We start from the raw sequence: 18418 nt of genomic DNA, 5'->3' as shown, positions 1-18418 counted from the left end.
GTAGTTTGGATTCAATACCTGTCATGGAAAATGACTGGGGAGTTCCTGCAATTTAAGATATCTGAGAAATTAGTGAGGTCAGATCTGTGATTTGACCTGTGATGAAATGGACGGTTTCTTTGCCAAACAGCAGGTTTGGCCTTCCTCTCGCTGTGCTGACTGTTGTGTTTTATTTTCCAAAAATGTATAGCATTGACCGGCAATCAACATTCGCAGCCAATTGCAAAGTATCACAAGGTGGGAAACTGGGTTGGGGTTAAAAAGCTCAGCAAAGTAATTGAAGGAAGACACATGGAGGAAAAGATGGCACCCACCAGTAAGAGTAGCTTCCTGTCCAGCACAGGGGACCCTGATACAGGCAGGGAAAAAAAATTATTAATTCATTCCTAAGGTGTGGGTGATGTGGCAAGACTGGCATTTATTGCGCATCCTTAGTTGTCTCAAGATGGAGCTGGTGGATCTTTTTGAGCAGTTGCCACCCTTTTTGATACAAGTTTGATACAACTTGCTATGTCAGTTCAGTGGGCAGTTAAGAGTCAACCACATAACAACTAGACCTGGCCACGACAGTAGTTTACCTTCCCTGAAGAGTATTAGTGAACCAGTTGGGATTTTTAATGACAGTATGACAAATTTGTGGTCACTTTCACTAAAGCAGGTTTTTGATTTCTAGATTTGCTCTTTGAACGGAATTGAAATCTTAAACTGCTGAGGTGGGAATAAAATCTGCTTCTGTAGTGCAGTAATACAACCGCTATATTACTGTATGGCCTTGTAACACTTTTCAAACTGCTACTCTGCGATTGTAAGGCCTGACTGATGTGCCCGAAGAATAACCCCAGATTATAGCTCCAGAGTGAAGTCCCCTGAGGCATCCTCTTTTAGAATTTGGTTTTGTCCCAATATTTGGTAATTTGTCGTCTTAGAGAGTTCCTCGATCATCTTACCTTTGACTCAGCTTATGGTTGGCTGTTGGGTGTCTTATATTATTGTTCCTATTCCCTAGCTACCACTCCATCTCCACCATTCTCCCCCCCGCCCCACTCTGTCAACAACCTGAGATTAAGCCAGTCTGTTTGTATCCTCAGTGTCACACCTGATCCTGAAATGAGCTACCAACCTCACATGTGGCCATCACTAAGCCCGCCTATTTCCACCTCTATGGCATCATCCAACTTCGCCCTGTCTCAGCTCGTCTGCTGCTGAAACCTTCTTTCATGCCTTAATTACCTCTAGACTCGACTATTCCAACATACTCCTGGCTGGTCTTTTTTTTAATTTATTTTTTCACAGGGCATGGGCCTTGCTGGCTAGGCCAGCATTTTTATTGCCCATCCCTAATTGCTCTTGAGAAGGTGGTGGTGAGCTGCTGTCTTGAACTGCTACAGTCCATGTGGTGTAGGTCACAGACGCACTGCTGTTAGGGAGGGAGTTCCAGGATTTTAACCCAATGACAGTGAATAAACGACGATAAAGTTCCAAGTCAGGATGGTATGTGGCTTAGAGGGGAACTTCCAGGTGGTGGTGTTCCCATGCACCTGCTGCTGCTCTTGCTCTTCTAGGTGGCAGAGGTCACAGGTTTGGAAGATGCTGTCGAAGGAGCCTTGGTGAAATTGGTCGCCCACATTCTGTGCTCCATAAACTTGGATCTCATCCGAAACTCTGTTCCCCAGGTTTTAACTCTCACCAAGTCCTGTTCCCTGCTCGCTGACCCACATTGGCTCCCAATCAAGCAACTTTTGATTTTAAAATTCTCATCCTTGGTTTCAAAGTAAGAGAATAACTAGGGAAAGAGTAGGGCCCACTAAGGACCACAGTGGTAATTTGTGTGTGGAGCCGGAAGATGTAGGGAGGGTTCTAAATGAATACTTTGTGTCAGTGTTCACAAATGAGAGGGACAACATGGATATAGAAATCAGGCAGAAGGACTGTGATATAATGAAAGAAATTAGCATGGAGAGGAAGGAGGCTCTAAGTGATCTGGCAAGCTTAAAAGTCGATAACTCTCCAGGCCTGTATGAAATGTAACCCAGGCTGTTGAGTGAGGCAAGGGAGGAGATAGCAGGGGTGCTGGCAATAATTTTCAATACCTCTCTGACCACAGGAGAGGTGCCAGAGGATTGAAGGACAGCCAATGTGGTACCGTTATTCAAGAAAGTGGGGGAAGGGATAAACCAGGGAACTACAGGCCAGTCAGTCTAATCTCAGTGGTGGGGAAACTATTGGAAGCAATTAATTCAGAATTGATCTATACTTGGAGAGGCAGGGATTAATCCAGGACAGTTAGCATAGTTTTGTCAAGGGGAGGCCGTGTCTGACCAATTTGATTGAATTTTTTGAAGAGGTGACCAGGTGTGTAAATGAGGGCAATGCATTTGACATCGTCTACTTGGACTTCAGCAAGGCTTTTGATAAGGTCCCTCATGGGGGACTGATAACAAAAGAGCCCATGGGATCCAAGGCAATTTGGCAAATTGGATCCAGAATTGGCTGAGTGGTTGGAGGCAGAGGGTGATGGTCCAGGGGTGTTTTTGTGACTGGATGCCTGTGTCCAGTGGGGTTCCACAGGGTTCGGTGTTGGGTCCCTTGCTGTTTGTGGTGTATATATAAACGATTTAGACCTGAATGTAGGAAGGTTGATCAGTAAGTTCGAGGATGACATGAAAATTGATGGGGTGGTAAATAGTGAGGAGGGATAGCCCTTGATGAAGAGGATATCGACGGGCTGATCAGTGGCAAATGGAATTTAATCCGGATAAATGTGAGGTGATGCACTTGGGTAGGACAAACAAGGCACAGGAATACACAATGAATGGTGGGACCCTGAGAAGTACCGAGGATCAGAGGGACCTTGGTGTGCACGTCCACTGGTCCCTTAAGGTAGTGGGACAGGTAGATAAGGTGATTAAGAAGGCATATTGGATACCTGCCTTTATTAGCCGTGGCATAGAATATAAGAGCAAGGTGGTTATGCTGGAACTGTATAAAACGCTGGTTAGGCCACAGCTAGATTATTGCGTGCAGTTCTGGAATCCGCGTTAGAGGAAGGATGTGATTGCACTAGAGAGAGTGCAGAGGAGATTTACCAGATGTTGCCTGGGCTGGAGAGTTTTAGTTAGGAGGAGAGATTGGATAGACTGGGGTTATTTTCCTTGGAGCAGAGGAGATTGAGAGGGGAGATGATTGAGGCGTATAAAATTGTGAGAGGTATAGATAGGGTAGGCAGGAAGGAATTTTTCCCCTTGGCGGAGGGATCAATAAGCAGGGGGCAGAGATTTAAGGTACGGGGCAGGAGGTTTAGAGGGGATGTGAGGAAGAATTTTTTCACCCAGAGGGTGGTGGGAATCTGGAACTCACTGCCTCATAACATTTAAGAAATATTTGGATGTGCACTTGCGATGCCATGGCATACAAGGCTATGGGCCTAGTTCTGGAAAATGGGATTAGAATAGTTAGGTACTTGTTTGACCGGCGCATACTCGATGGGCCAAAGGGCTTTTTTCTGTGCTGTAGATCTCTATGACTTTATGACTCCCTCCATGGCCTCGCCAATCTCTCTCTCTCCTCCAACCTCACTTAGTTTTATAATGCTCCTATTGGATGTATTAGCATCTTTTATTATGTTAAAGTTGCTATATAAATATAAGTTGTTGTTTTAATCACCGTCACAGGGGCCCATTTGTTCAGACTTTGTCAGTTCATTTATTGGTCCAGCATTCTAATTGGCATTTTAAGCAATTAAGTGTTGGAAATTTGCAGCACTTAAAAAAGGTTTGTGCGCTAATTGTAGTGATAGCAAAAGGCAAGTAAAAGTTGAAAGCAAAATACTGCAGATGCTTAAAATCTGAGATAAAAACAGAAAGTGCTGGAAATACTCAGGTCTGGCAGCATCTGTGGTGAGAGAAACAGAGTTAATGCTTGGAGTCAAATATGACTTTTCTTCCGAATAGTAATATTCGACTCTAAGCATTAGCTCTGTTTCTTTCTCCGCAGAAGCTGCTGGATCTGCTGAGTATTTCCTGTTTTTACTGCAAGCACACGTTGATTCTGTTAAATTCTGTTGAGAATTTTGAATTCTCCAAATAAAGCATACATCATCCTAGAGCATAAAAGCAAGGTGGTTATATTTACCTTGTATTAAACTGGTTCAACCTCATCTGGAGTATTGTGTCCAGTTCTGGGTGCCGCACTGTAGTAAGGATGTGAAGGCATTGGAGAGAGTACAGAAAAGATTCACGAGAATGGTTCCTGGGATGAGGAACTTCAGTTACTTGGACGGATTGGAGAAGTTGGGACTGTTTTCCTTGGAGAAGAGAAAGTTGAGAGGAGATTTGATAGAGTTATTCAAAATCATGAGGGGTGTGGATAGAGTACTTGGGGAGAAACTGTTTTCATTGGTGAAAGGATTGAGAACAAGAGGGCGCAATTTAAAATAATTGGCAAAAGAAGTAAGGGTGACATGGGGTGAAACGTATTTTTTCTGAGTCTAGGTGTCAGAATGTCTTGTGGCGCAGTGGGTAGTGTTCCTTACCTCTGAGCCTGAAGCTCTTCGTTCGAGTCCCATTCCAGGACTTTATGGCCATGGAAGGTATGTTCATAACATGGTCAAACAGGTTAATTATCAATCTGCGCATCCTTCAAATATGTCTATGGCAGATAGTAAGAGCGGGAGAGTCTCCTGGTCAATCAGAACGTGCAGAAGGTAATGGCAAACCACTGCAGTACCTTGTCAAACATAACCGTGGACCAACACATGGAGGTCCAGGGTCACCAACACCCTCTTAGGGCATGCTACCTGAACAGAGAGAGTCCACGTGTCATTCTGGCAAATCTATGCTGCATTCTCTCCAAGAAAAGAAAAGAACAAAGAAAAGAAAAGTACAGCACAGGAACAGGCCCTTCGGCCCTCCAAGCCTGTGCCGATCATCTTGCCCGTCAATTAAAACATTTTGCACTTCCGGGGTCCGTATCCCTCTATTCCCATCCTATTCATGTATTTGTCAAGCTGCCTCTTAAACACCACTATCGTACCTGCTTCCATCACCTCCTCTGGCAGCGAATTCCAGGCACTCACTACCCTCTGCGTAAAAAACTTGCCCCGCACATCACCTTTATAGTTTTCTCCTCTCACCTTAAATCTATATCCCCTAGTAATTGACTCTTCCACCCTGGGAAAAAGCTTCTGACTATCTACTCTGTCCATGCCACTCATAATTTTGCAAACTTCTATCAAGTCGCCCCTCAATCTCCGTCGCTCTAGTGAGAACAATCCGAGTTTCTCCAACCTCTCCTCATAGCTAATAACCTCCAGACCAGGCAGCATCCTGGTAAACCTCCTCTGCACCCTCTCCAACGCCTCCATATCCTTCTGGTAATGTGGTGACCAGAATTGCACGCAATATTCGAAGTGTGGCCTAACCAAGGTTCTATACAGCTGCAGCATGACTTCCCAGCTTTTATACTCAATTCCCCTGCCAATGAATGCAAGCATGCCATATGCCTTCCTGACTACCTTATCCACCTGCGTTGCCATTTTCAGTGACCTGTGGACCTGTGCACCCAGATCCCTCTGCCCATCTTAAGGATTCTGCCATTTACTGTGCAATTCCTGCCTGTATTAGACCTTCCAAAATGCATTACCTTGCATTTGTCCGGATTTAACTCCATCTGCCATTTCTCCGCCCAAGTCTCCAACCGATCTATATCCCGTTGTATTCTTTGACAATCCTCTTCACTATCTGCAACTCCTCCAACCTTGGGTGTCATCTGCAAACTTGCTAATTAGCCCAGTTACATTTTCCTCCCAATCATTTATGTATACCACAATCAGCAAAGGTCCCAGCACTGATCCCTGCAGAACTCCACTAGTCACAGCTCTCCATTCAGAAAAGCACCCTTCCACTGCTACCCTCTGTCTTCTATGACCAAGCCAATTCTGTATCCATCCTGCCAGCTCACCTCTGATCCCGTGCGACTTTACCTTCTGTACCAGTCTGCCATGAGGGACCTTATCAAAGGCCTTACTGAAATCCATGTATATAACATCCATTGCCCTTCCATCGTCGATCATCTTTGTCACTCCCTCGAAAAACTCGATCAAGTTAGTGAGACACGACCTCCCCTTCACCAAACCATGCTGCCTCTCACTAATATGCCTAGTTGCTTCCAAATAGTAGTAAATCCTGTCACGAAGAATCTTCTCCAATAATTTCCCTACCACTGAAGTAAGGCTCGCCGGCCTGTAATTTCCTGGATTATCCCTGCTACCCTTCTTAAACAATGGAACAACATTGGCCATTCTCCAGTCCTCTGGGACCTCACCCGTAGCCAGTGAGGATACAAGGCCAATATATTATTCTTAATGAGTGGTGCCTAGTATTGAGCATGGGTGTGATCTAACCCAGGGCTCTGTACACCTGCAGCATGTCTTCTATCCCTTGTATTCTAGTCCTCTAGATGTAAAGGCCAGCAGTTCCCCTTGAATAAAAGCAAAATACTGCGGATGCTAGAAATCTAGAACAAAAACAAAAATACCTGGAAAAACTCAGCAGGTCTGACAGCATCTGGGAGAGGAATACAGTTGACGTTTTGAGTCCTTATGACCCTTCATCAGAACAAATCATAACGCAGATGCTGTCAGACCTGCTGAGTTTTTCCAGTTCCCCTTGAATGCCTCATTCAGTCAGCAGAATACTCTATAGCAGCATTCATCAAATGTCTTATTAATCCATGGTAGTTTTGACGTCCGCCTTGACCTTGGGTGGTATGTGTTGAAGCACGATCTCAAGTCAGGTGACCTGAGGTTGCATGAGCGAGTGGTTAGGGTCTGGAATGCGCTGTCTGAGAACATGGTGGAGGTGGATTCAATCAAGGTATTCAAAAGGGATTGTTATCTGGAAAGCAAGAATGCAGAGCTATGGGGAGAAGGTGAGGGAGTGGGACTCCCACATATGTAGAGCCAGCTGAATGACCACCTTCTGCGCTGTAACAATTCTGTGACCCTGTGAAATGCGTCACTAAGTTCAGTAAGAGGCTTCTACCTTCCGGGGGAACTAATAGCTCTCCATTGAATGCACACCCAATCTGTCCTGAAGGTCTTTTGGTGAAGGTGTACACTGATTCACCTGGGTCGCGTCTTGCTGCATGTGCCGCATGGGGGTTGGGTCTTTGCGTGTTGTTCTCCCAACCCTTCGGTTGGGGTCTCTGCGTGTCGTCCCCACCCCGTCCCATCCTCTGGGCAGGGTCAGGTCGCTCTGTGTGTCATTCCTTCCTCCCACCCACCTAAGTTGGGGTTGCTGTGTCTGTCGCTTATCCATCTGTTCACCCCCAGCCCCCAGTCGGGGTCATGCCCCCTCCTGTTGGGATCATTCTGTGCATCACCCCCTGCCATTTTTTATGCTACCATCAAAAATTTCTTCCTCTGTCCTCTCCTTTCAGAATTCCAAAGGGACCGTTCCTCTGGAACACTCTGGTTCACTCTTCAGTCATCCCTAACACCCTCCTTTCCCAATGACACCTTCTCATGCAAGCAACATCTGCCCTTTAACCTGCTCCCTTCTCACTATCCAAGGATCCAAACACTCCTTCCAAGTGAAGCAACAATTTATTTGTACTTATTTTAATTTAGCATACTGTATTCACTACTCACAATGTGGCCTCCTCTTCACTGGGGCGACCAAATGCAGACTGGGTGACCGTTTTGTGGAACATCTCCCTTCGGTCCACAAGCATGATCCCGAACTTCCTGCCACGTGTTGTTTAATTCTCCATCTTGCTCCCACTCTGACCTTTCTGTCCACGACCTGCTAGTGTTCCAGTGAAGCTCAACACAAGCTTGAGGAACAGCACCTCATCTTCCATCTCTGCACTGTACAGCCTTCTGGACTCAACATTGAGTTTGACAACTTTAGATCATAACCTCTGCCTCCATGTTGTTCTGTGTGTTATTTTTTGCTGCCTTGTTTCTTTCTTTATCTCTTCATGTTGCATTCAGATGGTTTTTAAGTAGCCATTCACACCTCATCTGGACACAACCTTTGTTTCTTTACTAAGTCCATTACTATCTCTTTGGCTTTTGCATCTTTGTTAGTTAATCCCTCCTGCCCATCATTGATCTTCGCTTTTGTCCTTCCTACCCCCTACCCTCTTCTACTGGTTTAAAAACTCTAAGACTGCTATCTCCCTTCTGTTCTGATGAAAGATCACCAAGCTGAAATGTTAACTCTGTTTCTCTCCACAGATGCCCCCTGACCTGCTGAGTATTTCTGGCATCTTTTGCTTTTATCCAGGTTTTCAAACATCCGCAGTATTTTGCTTTTATTCTCATTGTATGCCTGGTATAAATATGTACATGATTTCAGCTCAGAATGAAGAACCATGTCATTCATGGGTAATCCTTGTCGTCCAGTAGCCAACGTTTGACTGCTGTGGTGCTTCAAATACGGATGGAATGAAGGAATTGTGATCACTTCCAGGATAAAATGCAATGATTTTCATGATGAGCTGCCTGTGGTCACATGTTAGCTGCACACGAAGGGATTGGAGTCCCTTTTTGTTCATGAGAATGGCAGAGCTGGCATGAGGTGCATGCATGTTAATGGAACCCTGCGCTGCAGGGAAGCCCGCAAACCCTCATGCTCGCAGAGTCAACTTATCGCTGGCAAGAGAAAATGAAATTAGGGTGTTTCTCTGTGTATAGAGAACCTCTGTTCACCTCTCTCATGCAGCAGTGTACTGCAAACTGCAAAAAGGTGCTTATATCTCCAACAGCAACCTGTGGAGCCAGAGGCATAATAATTAAGAGCCACGGTCACGTCTTCCAGCCACAGGCAATGTAGTCCTTGCCTTGCTTCAAAGTTGCAGTTGTGCCTGCAACAACTGACAGATTTCAATCGCAACATCTTGTGTGAAGTGAAAATGTTTCAAACATTGGTCATCATTGAGATTGAGGCGGCAAGCTTCAACACTCCTGAGCAGATATGGCTTCCATCTGACAGCCATTCTTGTTTTAGCACAAGCTTTTACATAAAAGTGTTTTGACACCATCCAGAACACTTCCTGTAAGCTATTGAAGCTTCAGGTGATTTTAAGAAAGCTTCAAAAATGCAGGCAATTGCATCAGACCCCAGAAAAATTACCCAACAGCTAACCTATTAAGCCGCTCATGTTTCCTTTAAGTTGCAATGATTTTGGGGACTGGCAAGGAGGGGGAGTTCCTTCATGCTGTTTACTATTTATTCAGCTGTGCAAGGTTAAGAAATGACATAGGCTGGAACATGGCGCTTGAACGTGGCAGTGTTAGCATCAAATAATCGATGCAGACTGATTTGCATCATCATCTGCCTGCTCTGCATGCTGCCACTGTCATTAGGTACCCAAGCAAACCCCTTCACCATTCTGTGTACCCTGTCTCTCGAGGGGGCAGGCAACAAGGACATGAGTTTTGATCAGGAAGAAGCCACGATTTGCTAACAAAATGGACTGCAGAGCCCATATGTTTCCCCTATTCATCTGGGTTACATTGTGTATATCTGTGTTTCGACTACTCAGTGTGCCGCACCCGTCTGTCTGGGTGATGGGGCGTGGCGCTCCCCGTCCGTCAGGGTGATGGGGCGTGGCGCTCCTGTCCATCAGGGTGATGGGGCGTGGCGCTCCCCGTCCGTCAGGGTGATGGGGCGTGGCGCTCCCCGTCCGTCAGGGTGATGGGGCGTGGCGCTCCCCGTCCGTCAGGGTGATGGGGCGTGGCGCTCCCCGTCCGTCAGGGTGATGGGGCGTGGCGCTCCCCGTCCGTCAGGGTGATGGGGCGTGGCGCTCCCCGTCCGTCAGGGTGATGGGGCGTGGCGCTCCTGTCTGTCAGGGTGATGGGGCGTGGCGCTCCTGTCTGTCAGCGTGATGGGGCGTGGCGCTCCTGTCCGTCAGGGTGATGGGGCGTGGCGCTCCTGTCCGTCAGGGTGATGGGGCGTGGTGCTCCTGTCCGTCAGGGTGATGGGGCGTGGCGCTCCTGTCCGTCTGGGTGATGGGGCGTGGCGCTCCTGTCCGTCTGGGTGGCAGGGCGTGGCGCTCCTGTCCGTCTGGGTGATGGGGCGTGGCGCTCCTGTCCGTCAGGGTGATGGGGCGTGGCGCTCCTGTCCGTCTGGGTGGCGGGGCGTGGCGCTCCCCGTCCGTCTGGGTGATGGGGCGTGGCGCTCCTGTCTGTCTGGGTGATGGGGAGTGGCGCTCCCCGTCCGTCAGGGTGATGGGGCGTGGCGCTCCCCGTCCGCCTGGGTGATGGGGCGTGGCGCTCCCCGTCCGCCTGGGTGATGGGGCGTGGCGCTCCCCGTCCGCCTGGGTGATGGGGCGTGGCGCTCCCCGTCCGTCTGGGTGATGGGGCGTGGCGCTCCTGTCCGTCTGGGTGATGGGGCGTGGCGCTCCTGTCCGTCTGGGTGATGGGGCATGGCGCTCCCCGTCCGTCTGGGCGACGGGGCATGGCGCTCCCTGTCCGTTTGAGTCACAGGGTGTGACGCTTCCGTCTCTTTGTTGTTTTCAGGTATTGGATGGACTCTTGGCTCAACATGGCACAGTGGAGAATGTGGAACAAGGTATGGAGATAACATGAACATAACCCAGTATTGTTTTCTTTGTGGTTTTTCATTATAATGGAACATTGGTTCTTTAGAAACAGCAGGAGTCCTTCAACCTCTCTGGTCTGCTCTGCCTTTCAGTTAGATCATGGCTATTTGTATCTTACCTCCATCTGCCCACCTTAAATCTGTGTTCTTAGATTTCTGTTCAGTAATTATATAAGTTAGTCTCAGCCAAGAAGGCGCTAATTATTCCAGCAGTCACAACCTTTTGGGAGAAATCTTCAGATTTTTACTCACCTTTTGTGTGGAAAAAGAACTTCCCTGATTGTGCTCCTGAATGGCCTAACTCCAATTTTAAGATGATGTCCTTTTGTGCTTGTTGCCTCCCATCAGAAGAAATTGTTTCTCACTATCACCTTTACTGAATTCTTTTAACTTTTTAAATGTCTCTATCATCTCGTTCAATCTCATAGACTTGAGCAAGTCCAAACCAAGTTTATGCAACCTGTTCTCATGATTTAATCCTCTAATCCCTGGTTTCAGTCTGGTGAACCTGTGCTGCACTGTCCTCCCCATCCCCTGCCCCCACCAAATCCGCCCACCCGAAGGCCAGTATATCCTTCCTGAAATGTGGTGCCCAGAACTGAATGTGATAGTCCAGATGGGGTCTGACTGAGATTCTCTGCAATTCGAGCATAACTTCTCTCCTGTATATTCCAGCCTCCTTGCAATAAAGGCCAGCATTCCATTAGTCTTTTTGAGGAGTAAACTACCTTATTAGTGACCACCTCAAAAAATTCAACCCGATTAATCAGCCATGACTTACCCTTAACAAAGCCTTAATGGCTCTCTCTGATCAACTCCTATTTGTCCAAATGCTCAGTCACTATCCTAATGACAGATTCCAGTAGCTTTTCCATAACTGACTTTAAATTGACAGGCCTCTGGTTTCTCTCTCCCATCCTTCTTAAATAATGGAGTGACACTAGCAATTTTCCAATTTAATAGTACAGTTCCCATATCAAGGGAATGTTGAAAGATTATGACTAACACTTTTACAATTCCCTCACCGACTACTTTTAATATCCAGTGGGTAGAACTCATTCACTATGTGCGTATGGAAACACGTAGTAAACTATGGGGAACAAGTTTAGTTTAAAAATCCTGTTGGCTTAGGAGGAAGATGTAGTAAGGAGTTTCATGTTGATATGTTAGGAAAGAGACTATGAGAAATAGAATTACAGAAACTCTCCATGCCAGTGTTTATGCTCCACTTAAACCTCCTCCCATTCTTTCTCACCTGTTCTCTGCTCCCTTGTATGTTTATCTAGCTTCCTCTTTAAATGCATCTATACCACTCTCTGTGTAGCGAAGTTTCTGATTTACATTGATGGCCTCGAGTTTCACCGTCCCCACAAATGGAAATATTTTCTCCATACCCAATTCTCGATCAAAACCTTTCATCTTTTTTAAAGTCTCCTCCTTGGTTACCTTCTCAGTTTTCCCTTCTGAAGAGAACAGAGACTCGGCTTGTTTGTCCTTCCCCGATAAGTATAATCTCTCAGTTCTGTTATCATGTTTGTAAGTTGTTTTAAAACCCTTGGCTATGTCAATATGACGACCAGAACTGTACGCAGTACTCCCCAAGTGTGACCTATGCAAGGTTTGATACAAGTTTAGCAGAACTTCCCTCCTTGTCGGTTCTATTCCTCTAGAGATAAATCCCAGTACTTGGTTTGCTTGGCCCTATTAACCGGTGCCATTCCTTTCATTGCTTTGTGTATTCATATTCCCAGATTCCTATCTCCCTCCACCCCATTTAGATCCTTATATTCCAAAGACTGTAATATGTGACCTTATTTTTCTCGGCTAAGTGTGAAGTATTACATTTTGATAATGTTGACGTTCATTTGCCTATTATATGCTCATATAGTAAGTTTATTAATGTCTACATGTAATTATTTGGAATCCCCCTGAATATTGACTATCCCAGTGCCCGTTTCTCCACCTCCTCTGAATTGAGTGTTGGCTGAAAGTTTAGAAATCGTGTTTTTGATTCCAAAGCCTAAATTGTTGGTATAAATTGGGAACAATAGCTGTCCCAGCACTGATCCTTGAGGAACCCCACTTCCCATCTTCTGCTGTTCTGAATAACTCCCCGCCTTTTACCCCTACCCACTGCTTTCTGCCTTGTAGCCAGCAAGCTATTTGTTCTGCTAATTATCTGCTGACTCCCAATTCATTAGTGTACCAGGCAGTACCTTTATTGAGTGTCTCTTGGTAAACTAGATGTATTACATCTATTACACTTCCCTTGTCTACTGTCTGTTACCTTGTCAAAGAATTCAGTGAGGTTGTTCCAGCACTACTTTCCCTTTTGATATCCATGCTGAGTATTTATTGTTATATTTTTTGATTTCTAGATTTTTTTTCTATTTTCCCCTTTAGAAGTGATTCCATTATCTTTTCTAACTCCAACGTTAAGCTGACTGATATAAGTATGGCATAATATTCCTAATATAGTTATGGCATTACCTACCTGCCAATTCTCTGGCACCACACCTTTCTCTGACAAATTATTAAACATGTGTAACTTGGATTTCTGCTATCTCTTTTCTAGACTCTTTTAAAATATACGGATGCAATCTGTCTGGATCTGCTTTGATTTTGATTTGATTTATTTTAAATGCACATTATATAATTTGTCCGATGCCTTGTTCACCTGATACTGAAATACTGAAGTACGATAGCCATTTAATATAATAACATAAGAAATAGGCGCGGGAGTTGGCCGTTCAGCTCTTCGAGCTTGCTGCGCCATTCAGTGAGATCATGGCTAATCTACTACTTCAATAATGTTTTCCTGCACTATCCCTGTATCCCTTGATGTTTTTAATATGTAGAAATTTATTGATCTCAGTTTTGAACATACTCAGTGACTGAGCCTCCACAGCCCTGGGGGCGGGGGGAGAAGGTGCAGAGAATTCCATAGATTCACCATCTTTGCCACTCTGCCATCACTGTCTGTGATTTTATTCTGACTGTCCTTGTTGGTCCAATTCCCATCCTGAACTTACTTTTATTCTTTCTGTGCCTGTAGAATTTTTTGGTTTACTATTTTGTTTTCTGTTCCATGATAATTTAATTTCGCAGTTTAAAGAACCAAGAAACCTTTGTTCGTGTAGTATGAGTGCAGAGAAGAGCCGCAGGCTACTAGGTGGGGAATTGCAAATTGGGAGGAACAGTTGAACAGAGATCCACAGGACATAGGGTAGGATTGAAAACAGAGTGTGTAGAAGTGTTGCCACAGAGAGAAGAAGCTGGAAGCTTGAGCTAGCTGTCTAAATTGTGGCAGGTTACTTTTATTATACCTGCTGGACTCGTTTCTGGGCAGGTTTAAGGGACCAAATTCCCACCTTTTTTCCTTTCAAATTGGCTTGGGCTTTTCTATCTTTTTTTTTTAAACCCCTCCCAGGAAATCACATGGTTTTTGGGTGGGCGTGGAGTGTGTATATAATGATACACAAGACCAGAGGGTCACTTCCTGTCCATCATCGTTTGTATCTTGTCCTGATCTGCTCAGTCCATCTCCAAAGGCGGGAACAATTTTCAGATTTTCTTTGGCAATCTTGAGTTTGATTTGGATTTGAAAGCTGTTGAGCAGAGAAGTGAAGTGTTTGCCTCAGAGGTAACTGAGATGATGGGGGAAAGGTGAGTCAACATTCGAAACCTGAGGGGATGAAGGGGACAAGGCAGTGGAATTGGAAGTTGTTAATTCGAGATAGAGTGCTGCAAGAGGGCTGGAGATGTACCAAACACCGAATGTCTGTACCTTTGAGTCGGGGTGAATGTCATGTGATTGCCTCCACCTCTACATGAGCAGCTTGCTCCTCAGGAAGCCTCTCTTGGGAATGGGAATGTGTGAAATGCTAATGAGGCAGTGTAAGCAGCCGATAACCTGGCAACATAGAGCAACAATGTAACTTTCGATGTATTAAAATCCCTTGAACTGTCTGCTGCGGTGAGATTATGCTTTAATCTTGTTAAATGCTGAGAATTTGTGTAAAAGTCACAAGGGCCAAATGGCATTATTAATTTGGTTTAACCAGACTTGATGGGAGGGAAGGTATCCTCAAAAGATTGCGCTGCGCCCCCAGCTCGCCAGTTTGCCTCTGGAATCTGAATCTAGAAATGCAGAAGAAGGCACCATTTTGAAGGATCACCTGTCAATCATCTATCACCAGTAAGTAATAATTATTGCACAGAATGCGAATGATCAATTTATCACGCATTGTCTAAGTCTCAGATACTGGCTAAAGCTTTGACGATGTATAGTTAAATTTGTTCCACAGTGTGCTGGCTAATTTCCAGGTCAAACGATTTGGCTGAGGCCGGCCCCACAGACAACTGACCTTCCATTGTCCGTCCTCCATGTTGAAAACTGGTGCGAGAGGCCAGCTGACATTTCAACTCCAGCCATTAATGCATCGTTTCAAATGTCACTATTTTCACTTAAGAACCACAGGTCAGAAACTGGAATCCTCACTTTTAATAAACAAAATGAGCATTTCACATCACCCAGTTGACGCTGGGGCCTGTCTGAAGGAGTTTAATTGCTGAACTATGCTGGGAAAGGTAGCATCGTGGGCTCAGTGGGATAAGTTGGTTCATGTTTTGCTGCCCACAGTCTGGGTGCTGACTGATTCTTTTCCATCTCTCAGTTAACACCGACAGTGAGACGGCAGTTGTGAATGTGACGTACGAAACAAAGGAACACGCAAAAACGTGAGTGATGACGGGGCCTCTAAACTTTGATAGGACTTTCCTGTTGTCACTGGATTGTTTTGTATATTGGTGCCCAGTATACACTATTCACCTTAACATGTGGCATCATTCTTCTGTGATTCCCTTATCACCACAAATTTCTCTCTGCCTGTGCACCAATAGTGACCAGCAACTTTGAGGAAGACCTGTACCCACCAGTACTGTACCCGTGTTATACAGTGACAGACCTGCACCCAGTACTACTGTACCCCAATGTTATACAGTGACAGACCTGTACCCACCAGTACTGTACCCCAGTGTTATACAGTGACAGACCTGTACCCACCAGTTATGTACCACAAATAACAAACAACAAAGGGAACAAGAACGAGATGGAACCACAGCACAAAACAACACAGTAAGATGACGCACAATAAGCTGACTGTTGAAAGTCTCAGGCAGCTCTGCTTATGGCACTGCTGTGACTGTTGGATGTTCTTCTGTAGTTTGTGGTATTAAAGTTTTGCACATCACTGAAATGCAATTAACAGCTTTGAACCTATTAGTTGTAGTTACCTATTCTGAAGGGTGGGATTCTATGTTCTGAACTAGCTTTTTGATTTAATTTTATTTTCAGTTTTTCTTTCAGTCTTCCTGCAATGCACTTCATGGCTGATGAGACAGGTTGTATAGCTAATGATTGGACAGACTGTAGAGCCGCTCTCAGGTCTCTGACAGGGCAGAGTGTGGAGCCTGTAGCAGGTCTCTGACAGGGCAGAGTGTGGAGCCTGTAGCAGGTCTCTGACGGGGCGGAGTGTACAGCCTGTAGCAGGTCTCTGACGAGGCGGAGTGTACAGCCTGTAGCAGGTCTCTGACGGGGCGGAGTGTACAGCCTGTAGCAGGTCTCTGATGGGGCAGGGTGTACAGCCTGTAGCAGGTCTCTGACGGGGCGGAGTGTGGAGCCTGTAGCAGGTCACTGACGGGGCGGAGTGTGGAGCCTGTAGCAGGTCTCTGACGGGGCGGAGTGTGGATCCTGTAGCAGGTCACTGACGGGGCGGAGTGTGGAGCCTGTAGCAGGTCACTGACGGGGCGGAGTGTGGAGCCTGTAGCAGGTCACTGACGGGGCGGAGTGTGGAGCCTGTAGCAGGTCTCTGACGAGACAGAGTGTGGAGCCTGTAGCAGGTCTCTGACGGGGCGGAGTGTGGAGCCTGTAGCAGGTCTCTGACGGGGCGGAGTGTGGAGCCTGTAGCAGGTCACTGACGGGGCGGAGTGTGGAGCCTGTAGCAGGTCACTGACGGGGCGGAGTGTGGAGCCTGTAGCAGGTCTCTGACGGGGCGGAGTGTGGCGCCTGTAGCAGGTCACTGACGGGGCGGAGTGTGGAGCCTGTAGCAGGTCACTGACGGGGCGGAGTGTGGCGCCTGTAGCAGGTCACTGACGGGGCGGAGTGTGGAGCCTGTAGCAGGTCTCTGACGAGACGGAGTGTGGAGCCTGTAGCAGGTCTCTGACGGGGCGGAGTGTGGAGCTTGTAGCAGGTCACTGACGGGGCGGAGTGTGGAGCCTGTAGCAGGTCACTGACGGGGCGGAGTGTGGAGCCTGTAGCAGGTCTCTGACGGGGCGGAGTGTGGATCCTGTAGCAGGTCTCTGACGGGGCGGAGTGTGGAGCCTGTAGCAGGTCACTGACGGGGCGGAGTGTGGAGCCTGTAGCAGGTCTCTGACGGGGCGGAGTGTGGAGCCACTGACAAGCCAATTGGACAAGGCCTATTACAATAATACTGTTCACATAAATTATCATAAATTAGCAATTCTACTTCAGAGTAGCTTTAAAAGCATCAGTGTCTGAGCCCTTGGTTGGTCTGTTGCCTTTCATAAATTCAGCCAAGAATGATGGTGTGAAAGTCTCCTCTGCCTTTTCAATGTAAGGGAAATAAGGTTAGGGCAGTCACAGCCCAATACCCCTACTGCCTTGGCCAAAACAAGGCCAGACTCACGCTCCAGCCTCCATTCAATGCTCCATTCCCAACAGCTGCATCGTTTACACAGAGATCACTAAGTTCATAAAAACTTTATATGAACTTAGTGCTCATCTGTTGTAAACGATGCAGCTGTGTGGGAATGGAGCAATGAATGGAGGCTGGAGACGTGAGTCTGCCTTGTTTTGGCCAAGGCAGTAGGGGTATTTGGGCTGTGACTGCCCTAACCTTATTTCCCTTACATTGAAAAGGCAGAGGAGACTTTCACACCATCATTCTTGGCTGAATTTATGAAAGGCAACAGACCAACCAAGGGGCTCAGACACTGATGCTTTTAAAGCTACTCTGAAGTAGAATTGCTAATTTTATGATAATTTATGTGAACAGTATTATTGTAATAGGCCTTGTCCCATTGGCTTGTCAGTGGCTCCACACTCCGCCCGTCAGAGGACCTGCTACAGGCTCCACACTCCGCCCCGTCAGTGACCTGCTACAGGCTCCACACTCCGCCCCGTCAGAGACCTGCTACAGGATCCACACTCCGCCCCGTCAGAGACCTGCTACAGGCTCCACACTCCGCCCCGTCAGTGGACCTGCTACAGGCTCCACACTCCGCCCCGTCAGTGACCTGCTACAAGCTCCACACTCCGCCCCGTCAGAGACCTGCTACAGGCTCCACACTCCGTCTCGTCAGAGACCTGCTACAGGCTCCACACTCCGCCCCGTCAGTGACCTGCTACAGGCGCCACACTCCGCCCCGTCAGTGACCTGCTACAGCTCCACACTCCGCCCCGTCAGTGACCTGCTACAGGGCCCACACTCCGCCCCGTCAGAGACCTGCTACAGGCTCCACACTCCGCCCCGGTCAGTGACCTGCTACAGGCTCCACACTCCGCCCCGTCAGTGACCTGCTACAGGCTCCACACTCCGCCCCGTCAGAGACCTGCTACAGGCTCCCACATCCGCCCCGTCAGAGACCTGCTACAGGCTCCACACTCTGTCTCGTCAGAGACCTGCTACAGGCTCCACACTCCCCCCCCCCCCCCCCCCCCACCCCCCTCACCACCCCCCCCCCCCCCCCCACCCCCACCCCCACCCCCCCCCCCCCCCCACCACCCCCCC

At 47.2% G+C, this 18418-nt stretch overlaps 1 protein-coding gene across 1 annotated transcript in view; it reads left to right on the top strand.

The window, feature by feature from the left end:
• The window catches only part of LOC144686961 (insulin-like growth factor 2 mRNA-binding protein 2), a 112444-nt gene that overhangs the window by 87585 nt on the left and 6441 nt on the right, over nucleotides 1–18418 (top strand). Inside the window, exons 4-5 of the mRNA XM_078552807.1 lie at nucleotides 10526–10577; nucleotides 15284–15347. Of these exons, the coding sequence (XP_078408933.1) occupies nucleotides 10526–10577; nucleotides 15284–15347 (116 nt within the window). The remainder of the gene's footprint in view (nucleotides 1–10525; nucleotides 10578–15283; nucleotides 15348–18418) is intronic.

This window comes from Cetorhinus maximus, chromosome 11 (assembly GCF_964194155.1).
Source record: "Cetorhinus maximus chromosome 11, sCetMax3.hap1.1, whole genome shotgun sequence".
In the NCBI taxonomy this organism is placed as follows: domain Eukaryota; kingdom Metazoa; phylum Chordata; class Chondrichthyes; order Lamniformes; family Cetorhinidae; genus Cetorhinus; species Cetorhinus maximus.
This window is presented reverse-complemented; position numbering and strand designations above follow the sequence as displayed.